General features: G+C 40.1%; 1 protein-coding gene across 1 annotated transcript in view; it reads right to left on the reverse strand.

Annotated features, from left to right (window-relative positions):
- Nucleotides 1-23,556, reverse strand: part of CCDC170 (coiled-coil domain containing 170) — a 43,764-nt gene that overhangs the window by 16,839 nt on the left and 3,369 nt on the right. The window contains exons 2-6 of the mRNA XM_054162505.1: nucleotides 21,129-21,657; nucleotides 14,880-15,011; nucleotides 9,724-9,980; nucleotides 5,536-5,680; nucleotides 3,611-3,796 (exon numbers count right to left, since the gene is read on the reverse strand). Of these exons, the coding sequence (XP_054018480.1) occupies nucleotides 3,611-3,796; nucleotides 5,536-5,680; nucleotides 9,724-9,980; nucleotides 14,880-15,011; nucleotides 21,129-21,657 (1,249 nt within the window). The remainder of the gene's footprint in view (nucleotides 1-3,610; nucleotides 3,797-5,535; nucleotides 5,681-9,723; nucleotides 9,981-14,879; nucleotides 15,012-21,128; nucleotides 21,658-23,556) is intronic.

Genomic DNA, 23,556 nt, shown 5'->3' on the forward strand with positions numbered 1-23,556 from the left:
CCATATTGGAATCAAGCTCAGGTGCTTGCAGATTTGGCAGTGTTTAGGTTCAGAAACTCTGCAAAAGTCTTCTTAGGAAACAACTGCAGGAGAGCATGGAATAAAAGTTTCCCTTTCTACTGAGCCCTCTGAAGATGTGTGAAGCTTTAATGAACAATCTTTTAGGAAACAACAGTATTCATTTCTGTCTTTCACTGTTTGTACACACAGAGTAGCTCCTAAAACAATTTCCCACTGCAACAGAAACTGAACCATCAAGAGCTGTTCAAGTTAAAATTTAAAGTTTCCACCACAGACAGCACTTAGACCACAGCCACCTAATCACGCAGTCTGTATTACCCAGCAGTCATTCTGCCATTCTACTCCAGGTGAGATCCCACCTGGAGTACTGTGCTCAGCTCTGAGGCCCCCAACACAAGAGAGACATAGACCTGCTGGAGCAGGTCCAGAGGAGGGCCACAAAGAAAAGCAGGGGGCTGGAGCACCTCTCCTATGAAGACAGGCTGAAACAACTGGGGTTGTTCAGCCTGGAGATGAGAAGACTCTGGGGAGATGTTATAACTACATTTCAGTATCTGAAGGGGACCTACTGGAAGGCTGGGGAAGGACTATTTAGAAGGGCTTGTAGCAACAGGACAAGGGGCAATGGTTTTAAACTAGAGCAGGTTAGGTTTAGGTTGGACAAAAGGAGGAAGCTCTTTACAATGAGAGTGATAAAATACTTGAACAGGTTACCCACAGATGTGGCTGAGGCTCCATCCCTGGAGTCATTCAAGATCAGATTGGAGGTGTCCCTGCTCACTGCAGGGTGGCTGGACAAGATGACCTTTGAGGATCCCTTCCAATCTGATGGATTCTGTGAATCTGTAGGTTACTTTCCATCAAATGTGGTACACAACGCTGCCAGAATGAAGGCATGCATAATATTTACAGAATTCCAGAAGCAAGCTCTGCGCATTTTTGACTGAGTATTGCAGAAGTTCAGCTTTCTAAAAGAAAAGTAATACATTACAAAACAAACAGCTTGGTGGCTTGCTTTTTTTTCTTATATTAGTTTCAAGACTGTACTAGCTTCTGCTGTTTGCTGTTACATAGTAAGTCTGGGAGGGGAACAAATAAAACTATTGTTCACTTGCTAATGTTCCTCATACGAAAACCAGCTAACTGCAACAAATAATTGAGTATGATATATAACAAAGAACATTCTCACATATTAACCTTACTGGCTTTCATTTTCTTCATCAAAAATCTCAAAATTTACAACATGCTTCTTCCTGGGACTTATATAAAGGCAGGCACCTGGCCACAAGAGGAAGAGTGAAGACCTCTTTGGAAAATCTTGCAATGACTCCGAGAGGTTGCAGGGAACGCTATGGTGGCTGAGGCTTGCTGGAGAAGACTGACAGAACAGTGTGATGGCCTCTATATACTTAAGAAGACTTCTGAGAAAAATGGGAAAAACAGGCCACTATCTCAATCTGTAATACCAAAGATGGCAAATATGTTTGGCCCTGGGAGCGTCAGGTAAGAGTGACCTGTGCTGGGTAAAGTCTGCTACAGCCAATTCCATTAACTAAAGCTCAGAAAACAGTCCAGAAACACACTGCTGGCATAGGAACAGTAAGAATTTCTGCTTTTGACCTTCCCAGGGGAATATGTCACAACATGTGAAGCAAACTCAAAGCAACTTCATAACACTGATGCCCTTCCTGTAGCCTAAAAAGACTCACCAGGGAAACAGGGCGATGCCATCATGTATCATCCCTTAGATACGTGGACTTAAAGCATTTTTGGTTTTTTGCCTTTTTCAATAACTGATTTCTTAATATGCTTTTGTGAACACAAAATCTTCTAAACAGATGCTGAGTACAGCATCTGCAAATGTAAACTTACATGAAATTAGCTAAACTGAAAGTGGAAGAATCTTCAGCCCCTAGATAAGCCCACACTTCATTTGAAAGGCAATGTTAATAGTTTAGCAAGACATTTCTGTAAAACATGTTAAATAAATTATTCATTTGGCATATGCACAGTAATGATAGGAAAACATTTTCCATAAAACTAGCTCAACTTTGGAAATGCTTTGGCAGTCAAAGCAAACTTGCAAAATAACTCACAAATGAAGCCTTCATCTTGGTGCAAAACATCTCCTGATTCTGACTTCCTTAGTAAGCAAACCATACTCAGCTCTTACTCATACACCTGTATTTGAGGTGAAGTGCAGGAAGAAAATGTTCTCAAAAATTATCTGTTTACATTTTTGGTGCAGGGTCTCTCTCAATGTCATTTGAGTCTCAGAATATTTTACACAGCTTGGTAAGAAGTATTTTCAGCAGTAAGTAAAATTTATGACTGTTGTGGTACTTAACATTTATCTTCCTCACAACAAATTCTTCTCCAGAGCACGCTGCCAGCTATTTCTCATCCTCTAAGTATTTTGCCTACAACCAAATCAGAACACTATATTCTTTAAAGTGTGTGGTAGCACTCTTCTGTTCACAAAAAAAGTAAGGGGCGGGGAGGGGACGACTACATGATATTACATTTGAAAACTTACTTGCACAAGGTTGCCTTTAAGTTATTTTTTTCTGCAAACTGAGTCACACACAACTCAGTTACCTATTTGGCAGTCTAAGCTTCTTCTCTTAGTTTCTTAAGAAGTTCTGGCACACTGCTCCAGTATCTGCAGGAAGTTTTCATTACAATTTTAGTAAACTGCTCCCTTTCCACAGAACTCAAAGTACAAAGCAATAAGGGAAACTGCTACAGAAACTCACTTTGTTTCACTGTACTTTGCAATGTATGGAAACTCTTAATGGTGAGTTCTCCTGGAGCAATTATATCCTTAAACCACATCATTTTCCTTTACAAATCATACCTCGGTGAATTTGGTGAATGCCTGACATACAACTTATCTTAGATTTCTCATTTCAGCATCACTCTTGTTGCACAGGTTTCCTCTACAGATTCCTCACAGTAAAACAATGCTTTCCTGCAAGAGCCATCCTACTACCTACAACTATTTGGGTATGAGCTAACGGAGCGGTTACACGTCTGTAATGCAGTGAAACAAGATAATCCAGAGTGTCTGGAAGCCAAGACACTTTACCTCCAGTTCCTTAAAGCATAAAACTATGTATTATCCATTTCTTTTAATTTCTCAGTAGAACTTTTAAATAAACTGAATAATAGAATCCTCAGAAAACTTGCAATATCACATAAATGCTAATTAAAGCAGCGTATTTTCTTTGTTCCATGCTTGTGCCTCAGATACACTTATTTTAAGCCTGTAAACATCTGTTTACTTACATGTTTGTGCAAGCACAGCAAAGGCTGTAACAATACAGAGGAAGCAAAAATACAAATTTGCAAGCATCATCGGAAGACATCAAATTTAAACCAGATATATTTCACACAATGTCAGTGTTTAATCTCCATGTATCCTGAAGATTTCAAAAAGTTAACAAGAACCTTAGAAAAATGTTCTTTTTAGGAAAGACACTGTTCACCAGAAGTCTTTAAGAAGAAATTTTTCTCATTGAAAATAAATTTGAAGTTTCAAGAAAATATATGAAAATTAGACAAACGTACATGTCATGCAATCATGTACCTTACTAAGTTTTCCCATGTCCTTATAGTATCCTGCTGCCTGTTCCTGCTCCTTGGTCACTTCTGAAACAAGCTTCATGATAGTTTCTCTGCTAGCTTTGGACTCCACCTCATGGACATTGATAGCTTCTTGAAGAGCAGAAACCTGGTCTTTTAGTGTTAGATTTTCTTTACATATTTCAGAGACCTAAATAAATAATTCAAATGTTAGTAACCCTCTTAAAGCAATCAATAGTAATATATATTCATTGCTATATATCTGCTCCTGATCATTGTAAAGTCATGGTGTTTGTGGTGAACCCTAGGTCAGATTTATAATCAGATTTATAACTGCCCTCTACTACTCTTTTCTAAAAAGAGTAGGCAATTAAAACAAAAACCATATTCCCACCAGAAACCCACACCTTTGTGTAATGTGGTTCAGATTTACTCCCACACAATCTCTATGATCAGTTGAACCTGCGCTTAACATGAAGCAGGTCAGAAAATGAAAATGGATCACACAGCTAACTTCATACAAAACACAGATCATTTAAATTTGCCTTAAGATTCATCCCTCTCATTTGGAATAAGAAAGTGAAATCTGCATTTTATGCTTGAAACTTTTTAGGTATGGGGAGATTTGAGTTAGTAACAGCTATTTCAAAAGTATATTCAAGGCCAAGGGCAAACACCTGGTGAGCTGCTGACACCCTGGAAAAAGGAGGACATTTCCAGGAGGCCTCTGTGGCTGTTTTGGTATGTTATGCTGTTTCCAAAAAGTGGAATGGATGAATGTGGGCACTTTAAATAGTGCATAAGGTTTAAAAAAGTGCCCTGACTGCTACTGGCAAGACATTTGTTAAGACTAAGCCAGGTTAGTGCTGTCTTGAATAAAACTGTAATGTGGAAAAGCAGCTACACAGAAATGCCATGACCCTAACAGAAAAATTACCTGCCAAGTTTTCCTCATGTATACAGTTTTCAGCACAAATTAGATCTCCCAACTAGATTTATTACTACATTTTTTAAATGCCGACATGTTGTTTTTTAAAACCCCAGTTATTTCCTTAGCTTAAAGCACATAAGACTTACAGTTTCATACAAAGATCTTTGCTTCTAGTGACAAATAGCCAAGTTTTATTAGAGCATTTATTACAATTTGCATGTGCTTGAAATATTATGAGGGCAAGTACACTAAGAAATCTCTGGGATATATATGTAGATAAACTGAACTCACTAAGTATTTCTTATAGCCAGAACTCTTACAATAATATGGAAAACAGAATTTCGCAAAATACTCAGTATGCTCCAAAGAGAAGAAAAATAGGGATACCAAAGACTAGAGAGAACACAAGAAAAATGCGTAAAATTAGGATAAATTGCCTTCCAGCAGCATTGACAAACACTTGTCCTTTCCTAAATAAAAGCTTGGGTTTGGGAAATTCAGAAGTATCCTGAAGAGCAATAATAAAGTTTTATGATTAAGTCTCAAAAACACCACATAGTTATTTCCAGCATTTTGTTAAAGGGCATATTTAAGGTTGGTTTAGGGCATGTAGCTTCAGATGCTTCTATTTAATGGTCTGTTGGCTTGAGATAAACCTCAGGATCTAGTTGTACAGTCTACACATCACCTAGTGACTCCAAGTGTTAATGTTTTCAGGAAAGCTTTCAACTAAGTATATAATCAGGACCGTACTTGGGAACGGCAGGTTGATAAAATATTTATGCAGATAAGAGCAGACTGGGTTCACTGAGGTCTGTTAGTGTTCAGCACCTTTGGAAATCAGCCCAAAACAGGGTGGGGGCGGAACTGTCTTAAATGTTGGCACCATCTGCAAATCATTATTAAACGTAACAACTCCTGTCTTCATCACTTTCTTTGACAAGCAAATATTCTTCTATTAAAATACTATACAGAAACTCTTCCCTGCACATAATCACCTTTGACATTAAATATTCCTGTGGTTTCTCTTTTTCTCTGATGTCTGTGTCCAAGAATCCAGAAAGCTGTTTAAGGAGCTCTTCATACTTTCTGCTGATTTTAGAAGCTTGAGTCATGCTTTCTTCACATTCATTCAAATATTTACTAATCAGGAACAACAACAAAAAAAAAAACAACACCACAAAAAAAACCATGGTGAATGTTCTTTGAAGCAGAATTCTAGGCAAAAGGCATTACACCAAGATAATTGCGAGCTTCTGTATGCCACAAAATTAATTTTTAAAGTTACATATAATTATCTGTATCTGTTATCTAATACATATAATTTTTGTTGGGTTTGAGAGTGATCAAATTATAGCAAAAATATGCTAAAAGCACTTCTCATAATCTCTCTAACAGAGTTGACAGTACTGATCAACAAACTCTGGGGAAAACAAAGCCCCCTCTGGACTGATGGAATCACAGAATGTTAGGGGTTGGAAGGCACCTTGAAAGTCCAAACTCCCTACCAGAGTAGGGTCACCTAGAGTAGGTCACACAGGAATGCATTTAGGCTGGTTTTGAATGTCTCCAGAGAAGAAGACTCCACAACGCCCAGGCAGCCTGTTCCAGTGTTTGGTCACCCTCATAGTGAAAAACTTTTTCCTCATGTTTACATGGAACTTCCTATGCCTCAAATTCCATCCATCACTCCTTGTCCTGTCACTTGGCATCACCAAGAAGAGCCTGACTCCATCCTCTTGGCACTCACCCCTTATATACTTAAAAACATTAATGAGGTCACCACTCAGTCTCCTCCTCTCCAAACTAAAGAGACCCAGTGTCTCCTCATAAGGAAGATGTTCCACTCCCTTACTAATTTATGTGGCTCTGCACTGGACTCTTTCAGACAGTTCCCTGTCCTTTTTGAACAGAGAGGCCCAGAACTGGACACAATATTCAAGATGTGGCCTCATGAGGGCAGAGTAGAGAGGGAAGAGAACCTCTCTCGACCTGCTAACCACACCCCTCCTAACACACCCCAGAATGACATTGGCCTTGGCCACAAGAGCACATTGCTCTTGTGTAGGTCATCCTGAATACCTGCGAAGGGAAGCTTACCAGCAGAAGCACACAAAGATGAGAGGCACTACTTTGCTGTACATAGTTTTCTGCACTGTAAAACTATCCAGGAAAGGGAGTGAATAAAATAACGAAGTATCAGTGACAACAACAAAAGCATGAAGGCATCTTTTTGTCATCAGTTTCATCACTCAAATGTGCCTATCATGCATATGAAATACATAACCTTAAGAGCAGTTATCAGTCTGCAAATGCTCTGTAAGAAAGAACAACCAAATAACAGAGCAGTCAGCTTAACTCTTTGACATAAATGTGATTACATCCCTCTGGTTGCCTGGGACACAGACAAGTCCAGCAAAGAACATTGCCACAGGCTGCATAAGGAGCAAACATGTAGATTCAAATCTTGCTCATGATGCTACAACGCTGAGCACCACTTATGAAAACCTATTAAAAAAAAACGATTAACAAAACAAAGTTCCAAACAGTATTTGAATTAATGTAAAGGCAAACTCCAATACATCTCAGATAACACCCATGGGAGAGGTACTCAGTGGTACAGTGCAAGGGATAAAACTATTCAACTTCCAGTTCACAGAATCACAGAATGTTACAGGTTGGAAGGGACCTCTAAAGATCATCTAGTCCAAGCCCCCTGACAGAGCAGGATAACACACAGAACCATGCCTGGTTCTAAAAAATAAACAATCTACAGTACAAAGCATGTACTTGACAACTCTACAAATAACCTAATTACTTCCAGTAGGGCCATAAAGGTGTGAGCACCTAGAAAATAGGCAATCAGATACAAAAAAAAGCAGAATGCAGCTCCTTCACAGCTTTGCTAGCTCTTCAGAACTAATGAGCAAAAAGAAAGGGAGGAAAAATAACATAAAAAAAAAAACCAAGAAAAAGGCTTTTTACAGTTCAGACTATAAAATTACCTTGGCAATAAAGCTGTTGTGTAAAAAAGTACTATTTTCAATAGGAGAGGCAAACAAATGGGAAACCAATCAACGAATTCATTGAACTTTTTAAAATATATCATTAGATATATAATGTAAATGTGAATTTCACACCTACTGGCTTGCTCTTTTATTAGTGGCTTTCAGTGAAAATCTTTCTTGAATACCTAATTAGGACTAGTCATGTGCCACGCACTACTCCTGCAGCTAGACTGAGCAACTAAAGCTCATTAGGTCAACACTGAGTAGTATTAAGTGGCACATGTAATCATTAGCTGAGAATGAGAAAAAGCTTTGAAAGTATACACTGCAGATTCATGACCAATCCAACATGTTTGTTCCTTCCAATAAAGAAGACTCACATTCTCTTTGTCACTTCCCTTTTGCCAGCATTCTAGTGACATGTTCCAGATGCACAGTGAGCCAGACCTGTGAAATCAAGCTTTTTATTTTGCTTACTTCTCTCTTGGAGCAGTTCCCTGGTCCTGATCACCACACAGCAACACAAACAGAAGTGCTGGAAGAATTGTCATGGGCAAAACAGAGCAGCCAGGACTACAATGGGATTGGCAGTGCAGATTTATGCCACGTAAAATTAATTGTATCTCTGAAACAATAGGCTAGTATGATACACATTATTTTGGCAGTTTTCTCCCAGTGAGTTAGACAAAGAGAACAGGCTTTTCTTCCTTTTTTTTTTTTTCTTCTTTCTTTCCCCTCTAGAATTAGCAGTTTAAAGAATCTTAACAACCCTCGTGTCAGAGACAGTGATGTTTTCTATGTTGCTAGGATGCATAATACATTTCTTGGCTTAACTATCTCCTCACACTTGGATCATATCTAAAATCTTTGGTGATCAACATTAGCACTCTCCAGCCGGGGCTTTTGACAAATCAGCTGGTAATAGACAAGTGCACTGCAATGGATTTCTCTAGATTTTAAAATAACTTAATTATCCACTTGTAATGCACAAAGCCTGGAAGAGCTGTGTGAAATACTGATTTGGGAAATACAGACATCTGGTAAACACTTACCTTGCTCTTAACTAGACAGTACCGAGACAGATGTGGATATTAGCCTTGTAATGGTGGGGCAAAATCCATTATAAAACTCTGCAAGATGTCTATTAATGTAATGTGACCAACACTGATTCTGAAATTCCACAGTTCAGAATATTTTCCCATCAATTAATTTTATTTATGGTCAACATTGCTATTAGGCTCCATCTCAGAGACCTGAAATACCAGCAGTTATGTGGAACTGACAGATCAGTGCCCTGGCACACTACATTAAGAGGAATATAGTTAAGGATACTACATTTTATTAAAGGTTTCATGCAAGCAGTATGCATGTTAAAAACAATCAAGCAAACCCATTAACTAAACCCACACAGCAATGTCCAGAAGAAAGAGAAAGCTAACATTACTGAAAGCTGAACAACTATTAACCTAACATGAACATGCTCCTGCAGAATGCTACAAACTATGAGTTATATTTTCTTTATTACACTACTCCTAGCAGACAGTTTGACACTAAGGAAGAAATTTACATGACACTGTTACAGTTCCAGCTCTGACACAGAAGAGGGGAAAAGAGACTAGAATGGTGCAGCAGCGCAGTCACTTACCACTACAAAGCCTATGTTACCACTACAAAGCCCATGCAACATGTCAAATGACAAGTAATTGTCTGCAAAAAACACCAGGTGATAAAGATAGCCCAGAGCACTAGACCTTGGTTGCAGGTATTGCCCATCACACACAGGCCATGAGAATCACAAAGTTTGCCTCAGTGCCATACGTGTAATTACTTGAATGAGGAAGCGCCGTCTGTATTCTCTATGTGTTCAGGCAAACAGCACTCTTTGCTCTTTGTTTTTTTCCTCCCTTTTTTTCCAAACAATGAGGCTACACCAGGCTGACTTATATCCTCATTCCTCCTCCAAAGGACAAAACCCTCAAAACATCATTTCTGTGCTAACAAATCAAAATACATGTTTCAGTATCTTCCAGGATCCCTCAGGAACAGCTGTGCAAGGCATCATAATGGAATTCAGATCTGCAATAAAGTCTGTCACCAACATATTTTTCTGCATTGACAACAAACCACTCTGTTATTGCAAACAAACAAAAACCCCAGTTCTTCTCTCACATGTCTTACTTCAGTTTGGTATCTTGCTCATGAAGCTTCTCTTTCAGGTCCCAGTTTTCCTTGAATGCTACCTGAGCTGTCAACTCAGCCTGGTTTTTAGAAGCAGTGAGCTCACACACCTCCTCCTCCATCTCTTGAATTCGTGTTTGCAAAGACAGCAAGAGAGACATCTGTCTAGCATTATTTTCCTTGTATGTTTCAGCTTCAGCCTTCAGTTCTTGAAAAGAGGCTTCTTTAGAGACCATTCTGGACCTGAGTTCAAGAAGCTATAAAACATAAAAGGAAAAAAATCCATTAAAAAAGGAAGAATAATTTGGCCATATATGGAGTAGTGTACAGTTCTGGACTCTCCAGTTCAAGAGAGACAAAGAACTGTTGGTCTCTTCTCCCAGGCAACCAGCACCAGAACAAGGGGACACAGTCTCAAGCTGTGCCAGGGGAGGTTTAGACTCAAAGTGAGGAGAAAGTTCTTCACTGAGTGAGTCGTTTGTCACTGGAATGGGCTGCCCAGGGAGGTGGTGGAGTCACCATCCCTGGAGGTGTTCAAGAGGAGATTGGATGTGGCATTTGGTGCCATGGTCTAGTCATGAGGTCTGTGGTGACAGGTTGGACTCGATGATCCTTGGGGTCTCTTCCAACCTTAGTTATACTGTGATACTGTAACTACTGGAGAGTGTCCAGCAGAGGGCTATGAAGATGACTGGGGGACTGGAGCATCTCTTTAATGAGGAAAGGCTGAGAGACCTAGGTCTGTTGAGCCTAGAAAAGAGAAGATTGAGATCCTATCAATGCTTATAAATATCTGGAGGGCAACTGTCAAGAGGATGGGGCTAGACTTTTTCAGTGATGCCCATTGACAGAACAAGGGGCAATAGACACAAACTGAAACACAGGAAGTTTGATCTAAACACAGGGAAAAACTTCTTTACTTTGAAGGTGATGGAGCACTGGAGCAGAATGCACAGAGATGTTGTGGAGTCTCCATCTCTGGTCATATCTGAAATCCATCTAAACATGATCCTGTGCAACCTGCCTTAGGTGAACTTGCTTTAGCAGGAGTGTTGGACAAGATGATCCTCAGAGGTGATCCTCAGAGGTCCCTTCCAACCCCTGCCATTCTATATTCTGTGATAAATTTGCCGAGACTGAAATATGTAACTGTGCTACAAGTCAAGTAATATGACAAGAAACCATTGTTTAACAAAAAAACTTGGAGTCTTCAATCACTACAAGACTAAGGAAAAGGCACAGGTTTGTAAAAAACAAAAGCTGTCGTTGTATAACACAAGAGAACTTTTTGATAAGGTGTCTTAAAGAAAGATACATTTTTTCACAAATTCAGAATTTAGGAAAAGTTCACCTTAAGTTCTGCTGCACAGCTTTAACTCACCTCCCTTACGCATCTGCATTATCATACCATTATTAACACACCACTATACCCTCTTTTTTTGCCGGCCTCCGCCCTGCTTCCAGCTCTGGTGCACAATTTCACAGGTAATCTCTAGCTGCAGGGAGTTAAAATGGCAAAGTATCCTGCTGTATGAGATGATGCTAGAGCTTCTCAACAGCTCGTGCAATTCAGTTGTTTTTCTTTACTTTCCTCTCTCATTTTCAGTTAGAGATACATTTCCCATTGAACTATTTCTGATACAAAAGACTAAGATGGGACAGACATCCCAGGCACATGAACATCAGTGGATTTATTTTGTTAAAAGGAACAAGTAATTTGAAGTGGATTATATCTCACAAGAAGTACTAAGGCATGTTTCAGCTTTCCTGACAATTCCAATTACAAGCAGCAAGATGCAATCCAAAACATTTATCTCCTGCTACATAAATTAGTAGGCAAATAATTAAGCCACATTAACTGCTCTTCATGACACCTGCTAGAGATTTTAACTTGTGGCAAACTCTTTAAGGCAATAAATATTTAAGATGTTAAGCTGCAATTCAGGATGTCAAGAAATTCACCATTCCATCTGAGGCTTCCAATGTGACCAAAGCCAAGATACTCAAATTCCAGGACGCCAATGAGCTGACTGAACAGTGACTGCCTTGGAAAAAGAGAGGTTCTGCTTCTCCAGCTCCCAGCCACACACACCTGTCTTCTCCCTCGCACCAGGACTGTCATCTGTCTGACTCCACAAACAACTAACACAGCTGACAGAAAACAATTCACTTTATGCAGAAGCGGTAGAGAGGAACGGGAGCTGGCCACATCACAGAGAAAAGGCTAACATCAAGGAGCCGGGTAGCAGGATACTCTTGCAGCAGCAGAATAATCTGATGAGTTTGTGCTTCACATGCAAGCATTGGTTTATCAGACAATTTTGAGCTGACATAAAGCAGCACCGATTTTGAGAAAGCAGACCTGTCTTTTTCCTTACATGAAGCTTATGAGCTTCATTTAAACACTCCACCCTTCTCTTTGTGCTAACAGATTGGTATCCCAGTCTTAGTTCACCTGGTAGAAGTCCTATGGCTACAAGGTGAACTAAGACTGGGATACCAGTCTGGCTGCATCAGTTCCCCAACAAAGTGCACCACAAAACACACGCTTCTGTGCCAGTACAAGGAATGGGGAACAGTGGAGAAAGAAATGAACAGCTGAAGGCACAACAGGATTGCTTTGCTTGGCAGCTGGTCCAAGCTGTGGTAGCTTAAAGTGTTTGTAACCTTAAAAAGTCTCTGTGGTTTAAATCCCCATCTGCAAAATGTGATATTTTTCTCTCTGTCCATTGTCTTCGTGGTCAGTTCCAATAGCAAAAAAAGCAAGAATAATCCCATATCATGAGTTTAATAGAGCACTCAGAAGAACAAGGCTCTGACCTTAGCTGGGTCACAAAGGTCTTTATAACAAGAGCACAAACAGCTGTTTTCTTGACTATTCTTTCATTCCTGCAAACACAGTGCTGAAAGAATCTATAAATCAGTCATTCATGTTGGCAATAAAGCTATTCAACATTTCCAGCAATAAATTCTTTCCACAAGAACACAAGATTCTGTATAGCTTTTTAAAATTAAAATTTAAAGGACTGATATTGGATAGCCATTAAATGTAGGGGAACTCTGCAATAATTTCCATGATCAAGCAAATTCAAGCTCAGCTGATGGACTTATCCCTGTAGTTCTGGTTGGCATTAACAATTCGTTCTCCCGCAACACTACATCTTCCTGCTGTTTCCCATATTCAGTCATTGATAGAGCCTTTTTTAATGTTCATGTACTATGCAAGTGCATCACAAAGCACTTCACAACATGCAAAAGGAATATGCATTTGTAAAATGGACAGAAGCTTAAAAAAAAACAGTTGGCTGAATGGTCACAAATTTCCATTGAACTATATATATCTATGTATATTTATGAGTTATACAATTAAAACTATGTATTTACATAAATACAAGCATTTCATGTCTCCTAAACACAAACTTTACTCCATTTTAAAGCTGGCCACTGCCTACATTGCTGAATTGGATCAACTCAAATTTAGTCAATACTATGTTAAAAAAATTTACATGTGTAAATACAGAAACTCTAGTAAATCCTCCCTCCTGAAATGTACCATCCACACAGCAGGAACAGCAGAAAAAACCCAGCCTCTAGTTACAATCAACCTTATTAGCTCAAACACAGCTTTACTGGGTGGTGAAAGCAAAACAAATCTGGGGAGCTGTAACTTGAATAAACTGGAGAAATAGGTGAGGATGGGCAGTTGACTCACCATGAGCAACAGAAGGACATTATCAGAACTTTTAGACAATCACTATATAGAAGGTTTAATTTTTAAAAATTGCATTCAGAGGATGATGATAAAAAGCTAGATTACTTTACATCTTTCAAATACAAACTCATCATCAGTTACTGAACACAGAAGCAAACAAAGTGAAAATGGCACAGAAATTCTAAAAACAAGAATCATAGAATTGTTAGGGTTGGAAGGGACTTCAAGGATCATCTAGTTCCAACCCCCCTGCCACACGCACGGACACTTCACACTAGATCAGGTTGCCCAGAGCCACATCCAGCCTGGCCTTAAAAACCTCCAGGGATGTCGTCTCCACCACCTCCCTGGGCAACCTATTCCAGTGTCTCACCACCCTCATGGTGAAGAATTTCTTCCTAACATCCAATCTGAATCTACCCATTTCTATTTTTTATTGTTCCCCCTAGTCCTATCACTACCTGGCACCCTAAAAAGCCCCTCACCAGCTTTCTTGTAGGCCCCCTTCAGATACTGGTCGATATAGGAGAAGGGTGTTTTCAGATAGCTTTGGAAGGTTATGTTTAGTCTCTGACTTAGAAAAGAATGTAAACATCTTGTAACTGAAGGAGAGAAACTAAGCAGAATTTGGTTGGATGTGTTAAAATATTGTTTTGTTATTTTAGCCTATTGTATGCCTTAATTACATGCATGCCAGTAGAAAATAACCAATTAAGATGTGACACATGCACCTTCTGATGAAGTATATAACCTTGCTGTATAACATAATAAACATCTTTGCCTGCTTACATCTTGTCCTGGAAGCTCTGCTCAGGGTGATCGAAAACCTATACTACAACAGGTCTCCTCAGAGCCTTCTCTTCTCCAGACTGAATAGCCCCAACTCCTTCAGTCTGTCCTCACAGGAGAGGTGCTCCAGCCCTCTGATCATCCTCATGGCCCTCCTCTGGACATGCTCCAGCACTTCCAGATCCTTCCTGTAAGAGGCGCTCCAGAAGAATAGAATAGAATAAACCAGTTTGGAAGAGACCTTCAAGATCATTGTGTCCAACCTAAACTTGATGCAGTACTCCAGGTGGGGTCTCACCAGAGCAGAGGGGGAGAATCACCTCCCTCGACCTTCTGGCTGTGCTTCTCTTGATGCAGCCCAGGCTCTGGTTGGCTTTCTGGGCTGCAAGTGCATACTGATGTTGAGCTTCCCATTCACCAGCACCCCCAAGTCCTTTTCTTCAGGGATGCTGTCAAGCCAGTCGCTGCCCAGCCTATATCGATGCTTGGGATTGCCCCAACCCAGATGCAGGACCTTGCACTTGGTTACAAGAAACAAAAGTTCTGTATCAAAACCAACAGATTTAGGACTTTTTGCAAGCTTCCTGCTCTCTGCAGAAAGAGACTAGAGAATCCTTAAATTTGAGGAAGGATTTGGAAATATTTATGAATGTACCTCTGACCGAGCAGACTCATACTTCACTGAAAGTGCTGCAAGCTCACTTTGAGCAGTTTCAGCTGCAGTTCTATAGCGATTCATCTGCTCTCTAGTGACAGGAATGTCCAAAAGAACATGATCAGGAGATTCCTGAGAAAAGACCATAAAAACAAAACCATTAGATATTGCATTTTTGAAACATTTTTGCTTTAGTGCTTGGCTTGATGAAGCTACTCTAGGGAATTTACTCTAAATATGTTATTCCCAGAGCTGGAGAATACTAACTCTCCTGTCTCATTCTCAGTGAAGCTTAGGTTATTTCCTGCAGCTCCTACGTATTGAGCAACATTCCAAAGGTCCCTCCTTCTACAAAGGTATCCAGTCACTCCTTCACTCCACATGATCTTTAACCTAAAGGAACTCCTCAGGTGCCTCTTATACAGAGGATCACTTTGGCTTTTAGACTTCAGTTATATTGCACAACCTCTCATTTTTATTTTGGAAGAAATGGTGGGGGGGAGGGTGGAAAACAACACACAATGGTTATTGATCTCTGTGCCGCTCACCATTTTGCAGATTTCTAGCATATTTCACCTCCACAGTCTCACTACCAAGTTGAAGTGTCCATGCCTGCTCAGACACTCTGACCCGCTCCTCAAAGTCACTTTTTGGCTCACCCATTTGTGTGCTTTTATTTCTAATCTACCAAGACTAAAGCTCCTCTTGAACTCCATCACTTGGGCACAACTTTAGCTTTCTGAGTGATGCTTCATCATCCCAGCAATCACCACAGTGACTTCCTTTCACCCTTTTCCAAGCTCTTCTGATAGGCAGCAATCACTGGCTCTGCACTTCTACAGTCTCCTTCAGTATACTCATACAACTTTTAGCTGTTCCTTTTAGACTGTAGTAAGATTTCTCAGTCTTCTGTGGTTTTGCTCTCCTACAACAGAGCAGAAATGCAGTGGATTTCTTCACCTTCGTTACCTATCTTTCAATATGAAAATTCAGAGTGTGGTCAAGATATGAATTTTATTAGATGGAACATTTTATTACTCAATAGTGACTACAAAATGATGAAAATTAGCATCTTCAGAACAAGACTGTGTTTAGGTGCTGCCAGGAGCACACATGTCAGAGGGCAGAATATGAGACTTTTATTCCATCAGCTCCCATGTAGGACAAACAAAACTGCAATCATAGTGCATTTAGACATACACTGCAAAATCCAAATCTCCTCCAGTTAATGACTTCTGTTGAAAAAAGATATTCCAATGGAATATCTCACCACCACAAGACACAGACAAGATATCTTTCCTTTGTGGTCTCCTACATCAGCACTGGTTTTCAGGGCAAGATAAATTACAAATTCAGCTCCTACTTACTCTGAATAGAAAAGAACAAACAGCTTTATCCTAGGTGAACATCTAGTAAAATAAGCCTCTACCAAGAAACACACAGAGAAATCCTAAAAGAATAAAGCATAACTGCCAGTTTGGACTGTAGCAAAGATAAATTACTTCAGATCAGTTTCTGCAACATTGTCTTCTCTTTAATCTTTCTTCACTCCACTAGTACATACTCTATTAGATTCATCAAGTTTAATCACATTAATCTCCCTCAAACATACTCAGCTGTGCTCTTTCAAAAAGGAGTTGCCACTCTCACTGAGCCAAACTGATACACATAGTACAGCTCACAGCCATGTACAACACAGCACACAATATCTTAGATAAAAGGGCTACTAATTTTCTCAGTACTTTTATCACTATTCTGAGGGAGTAAGGGGAAAGCATGTACCATCTCTGCTACTTCATCTTCTTTTCTGCTTTATTGCACTTGTTTCACACTGTAAAACTACATGAAATTCTTTGATGTGGAGTGGCTTGTTTTTTTCTCATTCTGTAACACATCAGGCCTCCAAAACCATGGATGGGGCTGGCAAAGAGTAACAATGTGTATGTTACTATACTACCATATTGATGTATGTTTTCTTTTTTCTTCCCTACACAAACACAACCACTTTGACTCTTCTGAAAAAAAGGAGTACCTCTCAAAACTGGTGAAATAAAAACACTTCAGAGCACAGCTATAGAAAGAAGCTCACCATTCTGAAGCAGGAATCTACATAAGAAAACCCTCTACAGCTGGAACTTCTGAAACCTACATTTGTCATACAAATCTAGATTTTCAAATTATGACCACTTGAAACATGCAGGTGCATATCCAGAGGGCTTTAAAAGAGGTTTAAATGAACTCATGTGTAAAAGACAATTGGAATTATCATTTCACTCCATTTAAAGTCTTAGTGACATTTACAGATACAGATTTCTGCATTCTCCAGTGCCTTAGTAAATACGAAGCTAATCAGACATGGCAACACCATGCTAGGGAAATTAGTATGATTGTCATACCTTTGGCAAGAAATAGATAGATGCCATGATACTTAAGTAAATAGTTTTCTATGTTTTGCCAGCAGCCATTCACAAGTCTGACCATTAACCATACCTGTAACAATGCAATAATTAGGCATGACTCTATAACAGGAGTAAAATTTGTGATGCAGATGTGGCACATTTATACCTCTGGAAAATTTCAGATTTGTAACATCTCATGAGTTCTATGTAGCTTCTACTGATTATAGTTAAGAGAACAGAGCAAATGACTTGTTAAAAGAGGCATAGGCAGGAGAAGCCTTAATGCTACTCAGTCAGCTTTAAATAGTCTAGCTTTTGAGTGTTTCTCCTATTCACTTTATTAACTTGCTTGGTCCCTTTCCACACACTTGCAAAAAAACTAAAGTTTTACTTAATTTCAAACACTAAACAGAAGCTAAACCTGTATTTACAGTACTCAGGAGTAATGTCCACTTGGACCTTTTGCTTTATTAGCAATAGGTGTTCTTTAGAACATCAGCAACATAAATCCCCACAAGAACAACAATGACCCTTTGTTTTCAGTTTTTACCAAATAACCCCTTTCACTGCCCTGGAATCCAGCCTGTAGTTGACAAAATTCAACGGAAACAACATCACATATTTTCTCATAGATTTTAAAAAATAATAATCTGAGCAATAAGCACATGACATTAATGGAACTGAACTTTCTCTCCAGGTTTGCATCCTTTTCACCTACATGTCTATACAGGATTTATTATACTGCTTGGACTCAGTGGGCTATTCAATAATTCCTATATAGCCTAGTGTCATAACACTTCATATTATAAAAACAAACAAATGAGATATCCTGAATCTGTAATAGCTCCTCCTAAGACACATTAAGTCACAGGTATATATATATACATGCACAGAAATTGTTCTAATTTCTGAAAATATGATGCAGCAGCACAGTTACTATTTGCTGCCACCAGAATGAAGATGACAGCCGATACAACTAGTGGGTAGAATGTACAGTTGAGAAGTTTCCACATAGAATTTATCTCCCAAAGAAATCACAAGGAAATGTTAGTCCCCAAATCTGCCAATGGATCTATGGGAGGCTAAGGTGCAGGACAAGAGGGATCAAGAGGAATTCATTGTTTATGGGCTGAACTGTTGGGAAAGGGAGCTGAAACATTATGTTTTGATTCCAACTATTCTAACTACAGGTAAAAACTTAATATTAAAAGTTTGTTGCCATCTACAACCTAGCTAGCTTAATGTCCTGATTAAACATTCAAAACATGTTCTAATGAGGCCATTTTAAACAGTGTCTTGTATAAATGGATTTAAAAACAGAATTCTACTTCAGCATGCAGGGAATATTTGATTTTCATTTTATTCTGCAAAATAATCTATCCTAGTATAAAGAAGTCAAGTTTTAGAATGCTTCTTTTCATAAAATCTGCAGGATATATCTGCAAATATTCTATTTTTAAATATATATATATTAAACTAGAGCTTACAGGAAAATTGGGCACTAAACAAGTTCGAGAGATTCACTTCCTAGACCGATGGATAGAAAAGAGATAGCACTCAACAGGTTTTTCTTGGTAGCAGCATCTAGCCAGCCAGCACACCAATAATTGTGAGGAAGGCAAGTCACTATTACACAGAGTCAAAGTTTGTTAACATATGTGAAAACAGACTAAAATGAATCAGAACCATTTGGGGGCAGGGTGTGTGTGCAGAAGCTGTTTACAGATTAACATCTTGTTTGTATATTTTGTGTACAGTTGACTTTTTTCTAGATAATCCTTTGTCCCATTGACCTATCAGAGATCTGAAACGTTTCTGTTGATAATGCTTCATTATCATAAATCAAAATTTGCAAGTAACATTTCAAAACCATTTCAGTGTTGTCAAGTTTCTCTCTCACATTGTAAAATGTCAGAAATACTCAATTACTTTTGACCACTTCCTTCCTGAAGTCCTCTTACCCTTTGATTTTTGCCTGCAACTAGGCCAAACTTGCTGCTTGCAGCTGGTACGTGCAGTTTTGAAAACTTTTTTTTGTTGCTGTTACGTGCCTGTGGAGTTTTTAGGCATTAGTGTAATGTTTCAGGAACATGTAAAACTAAGTAAAGCATTCCCAATATCTCAAATAAATTACCAGAGATTTTATACATTCCTTTTAGGAGGGTACTGCTTATCCCTACCCTCCTCCCTTCACAGTAATCACTGAAAGTTATTATCAGAAGATAAAAAAATCACCCTCTGTTGTAGTTCATCTACTGAAGAGGCCAATTTCAAGCTTGATTAACAGGCCTGAATTACAGTGTCATAATAATTAAAATTTTAACCTTACCCTTTACTACTGCAAGCAGTAGTTAAAGCATTTTAATCTTTCATTTCATTTTCAGTTAGCATGAGGTGACTCTGCATCTAAACACAGCAAATGTCTTTAATATGATGAAAGACAGCAGCCATCTCAAGGCAATTCACAGACACATCACCTGCTGAAAATACTGCTTAACATGTCCTACTTTTTCCTTTTCTTGCATGCCCAAATTAAGAAATAGGGATCTTCCCTGACATTTTGTCTTACAGCTTTTACCAAAATTAATAATAAAGACATGTCATGTTTAGTCTCAAAGTAATAGAAGGTAACTGCTAAGACAAAATTTAGGAGAAAATGTGACAAAATTAAGTGTTTATGCAGAGATTTTTGCAAAACCCTTCCTGTTCTACATTTTTTTACTTCACCAGTGCTGAATAGAGTTGAAGAACTTTTGTGAAAGAAGAGCTTAAATGAGATTTCTTTAAATGGACCTTCGTGCAATGCCAACATTTGCAATTTTTCTACAATGCCTGCTATATTGCAGTCAATGAAATGCACATTTCAGATGCATTTAAGTGTGGAGGTACATACAAAATTAAAATTGATTGGTGGTGTAGTTCACCATCTGTAAATGGTTTCTAATGTGCTTCTGACTCATTAAAGTAGCATTCACAAACTATCTGACTTCAGGTCAGTAGGAATGTGGAGCAGGCTATTGTCAACTCTCTAAGCAGTACTAACAAAAACTTTGTAATTGGGTCAAAGCCAGTTGTATTTATATCATGGCAGTTGATTTTGCAGTGACAAACTACCAAAATTGTGTAATTTTTGTCTCAGAACAACATAGCATAGTTAGAAAATTGATGGTCAACTACTAAGGAGATACTGAGCTGTTCACACGCTAATGAATTGTTTATCCTTTGGAATATTAAACTGTTACAAAATTTCAGCACTACAGCTTTATTACAAAAGGAGGGGGGTTGATCCTTCTAAGAAATGTCCCCGAGTGTCTCCTTTAAATACACACCAAAGCTAGTAAACCAGTTCCAAAGAAAGAAGAAATACAAAGAAGAAATTCTTAGATAACTATGAATTCCTACTCTATGAAAGATACTCCCTTCTGCAACACTTAAGAAAAAAAAATCGGCCTTGAATTTGTAAAGATAAGCTGTAACGATCAGCTGAAGTTCCTGGAGCCACAACTGAAGCACGTAAGTGTACCGCCTTGCACCTGCAGCTGTTGCTTGGGTCTTTTTCCTTTCCTTTTGCCTTTTTTTTTTCCTTCCCCCCCCCCCCCTTTTTTTTTTTTTTTTTTTTACTTTAATGCGAAATTGAAACGTCAGATAACTTGCAAGGGGGGTTATAAGGTCAGTCACCGTCCACGGAAAGAGACGACAGAAAGCTACTGAAGGCCGAGGGGAAGACTTTTTCCAAAATCAGGCCTTTGTTCTCTAATAGGGGGGCTGTAAAAACAAAAACCGAACAAACAAAAACCAAGCAACCGACACCCCAAACGAAAGAGAACAACAACAAAAGATAGGCCTCTACCCTTTCTGTCTTCCCGTGCGCCCCCTGGTTACCGCCCCGCTTTACGCGCCTGCCGTACGGCGAGGCACGCCGGCTTCGGGGGCTCCCAGCAGGCCCCGCGGGCGCTTTGCAGGGGTCTAGCCGCCGGCAGCCCGCCAGGCTCAGCCGCCGAGGCCGGACCCCCGGCTCAACACCCGAGCTGCCTTTACCCCCGTTCATCCCCAGGGACGCGGTGCCACGGTGAGCCGCGGCCTCACAGCCGCAGACACCACCACCACCCACGCAGGGCCTGGCCGCACCCCAGCGCCCAGGTACCTCCGCCGCTGCCGTTCTGCTGCCCCAGTCAGCCAGCCGAGGGGCAGCGGAGGCACCGCGGGGATCACCGCTACCAGCTCCGGAGCCGCTCATGGCAGCCACCGGCGTGCTGCAGTCCCCTTGGCAACGCCTGGCGGGCGGCGTGGCCTGCGCCCTGCTCTGCGCGGGGCGGCGGTGTATGTGTGTGAGCTGCTTAATTAGGCTTGCCTCAGCGCCTCTGGGGACAGTGCGATCTCTGTAGAGTCATAGAAAGAGTTGGCTTTGAAGGGGCCTTTTTCGGTTTCTGGTGCACCCCCCTGCAATTAGCAGGGACAGCTTTAACTAGATCAGGTTGCTGGAATCTGGTCCAACCAGACCAGGGATTTCTAGGGATGTGAAATCTACTACCTCTCTGGGCAACTTGTCCCAGTGTTTCATCACCCTCACTGGGAAAAAAAAAAAAAAAGATTAGGGGAAATGGAAATCCTTACAGGGCTGAGGTCATGCAGCACAGGCATCTGGAGTAGTGGTAGCCACCAGCCTCCACCTCAGGGACTACCTAGGGAAAGACACAATCCCTGTTCGTGTGCAAGGTGATGATAGCATCCTGGTGGCATGTTTCCAGTTTATTCTCATGAGCAAAGTGTGAGCTAACAACAACATAGGATGGCATAGGAGGTATAAAAATTATGAAAACCATTGTTCTTGCAAACTGTCTACACAAATGCTCTTACTATTGCTGTAGTAGAGGAGTGACATGAGAAGGCCATTTCCGAGTCAAAATTATCCAGTGCTGACAAAGCAGATGGTGCAGACAGCAGCATGTGTTGCAGGCATCTCTCTGCAAGGAGACATCCCCTGAACCCAGAGATTGCTGCCTGGAGGGAGGGCCCCTATTTTTTATTAGATGTCCTACAGTTCTAACTCTCAAAAGGCATCAGGGGAGAATGCAGACAGAGCAGAAGAGCTTGGCCAGAGGGGAACTGTGTGTCCAGACTGTCACTATACAGACAATCCCTAGTTCCCATATGAACTGCATCAGTTCCTGAGCAAATATCCCAAAGTGGTACAGACCTTGATTATTACACAGCCTCTTGTGTCTGTGACCATTCTCTGAGGTACCTAAAATACTATGCTGCTGGCTAGGCAGACCAAACAAAAGTTTTTATCATTTTCAAAGTGGTGGATCAAAGCTGCTACTCTGCAAATTTGGACACACACACAAAAAAAAAAATTAAAACCAAAACAGCCTAATCCATCTGACTAATCCTGCAGATGCAGGATTAAATGATTGTGAAACTTTGTCCTAACTTCCTTCAGCATGTGCTTGAGCACACTCCTCCATTGCTAGTCCTGCAGTGCCACAGCTGGTTCAAGAGCTATACTTCAACCACTTCTACACCTCTGGTGATGGAGAGAATATGCTTATACAGCTGTATCTTGCTGTAGATCTGTGAAGTTATTTGGCTTAAAAAACAAACAAACCCCCCCCCCCCCCCCCCCCCCCCCCCCCCCCCGACACCACTGAATCTGATGAACTCTAGCGAGAGTAACAACAAAAGGCGAGAGACGGGGTGGGGGGGAGAGGGAGAAAAACATTAAGAAAAGCAGAAATTTCATCTAACTGAAAAAGAATGGAGCTGTTTGATGGGGTGCAGTACTGACTCTTCAAGCCATTTCACTAAGAGAAAAGGCACCTTATACTAAAAGATGCTCACACTTTAAAATGTCTTAGTTTGCTAAATACTACAGGCAGAGTTTTCAGAAGGAGTCCATATTTCTTTTTCCTTAAGAGGGGCAGGAAATAACCACTCAGCAATGGTTACTTCAGGATTTTTACTTAATTTCAAAGAGTCATTTTCATGAACAAGATTCTTATGTTACATACAATATATAGACGGGGTGCTCTTAGCCTTTCTGAGCAAAGAATGATGCAGAATCTCTTGAATATATGTCATAATAAAGTTACTGTATTTTTGTAAGTCAGAAAATAATAAGTGAACAGTAATTCTATTTTCCCTTCCATGAAAGAGCTCAGTATTGATGAAGGAGGCTAACACTGACCTTGGATATGAAACCCCTATTCCAGTAGCAAAAGACCCCAAAATTTAACAACTGGGATATTTCTGCAGGTTCCAAAAGATCTGCTCCAAAC

The sequence above is a fragment of the Dryobates pubescens genome, chromosome 6 (genome assembly GCF_014839835.1).
Source record: "Dryobates pubescens isolate bDryPub1 chromosome 6, bDryPub1.pri, whole genome shotgun sequence".
NCBI classification, from domain to species: Eukaryota; Metazoa; Chordata; class Aves; order Piciformes; family Picidae; genus Dryobates; species Dryobates pubescens.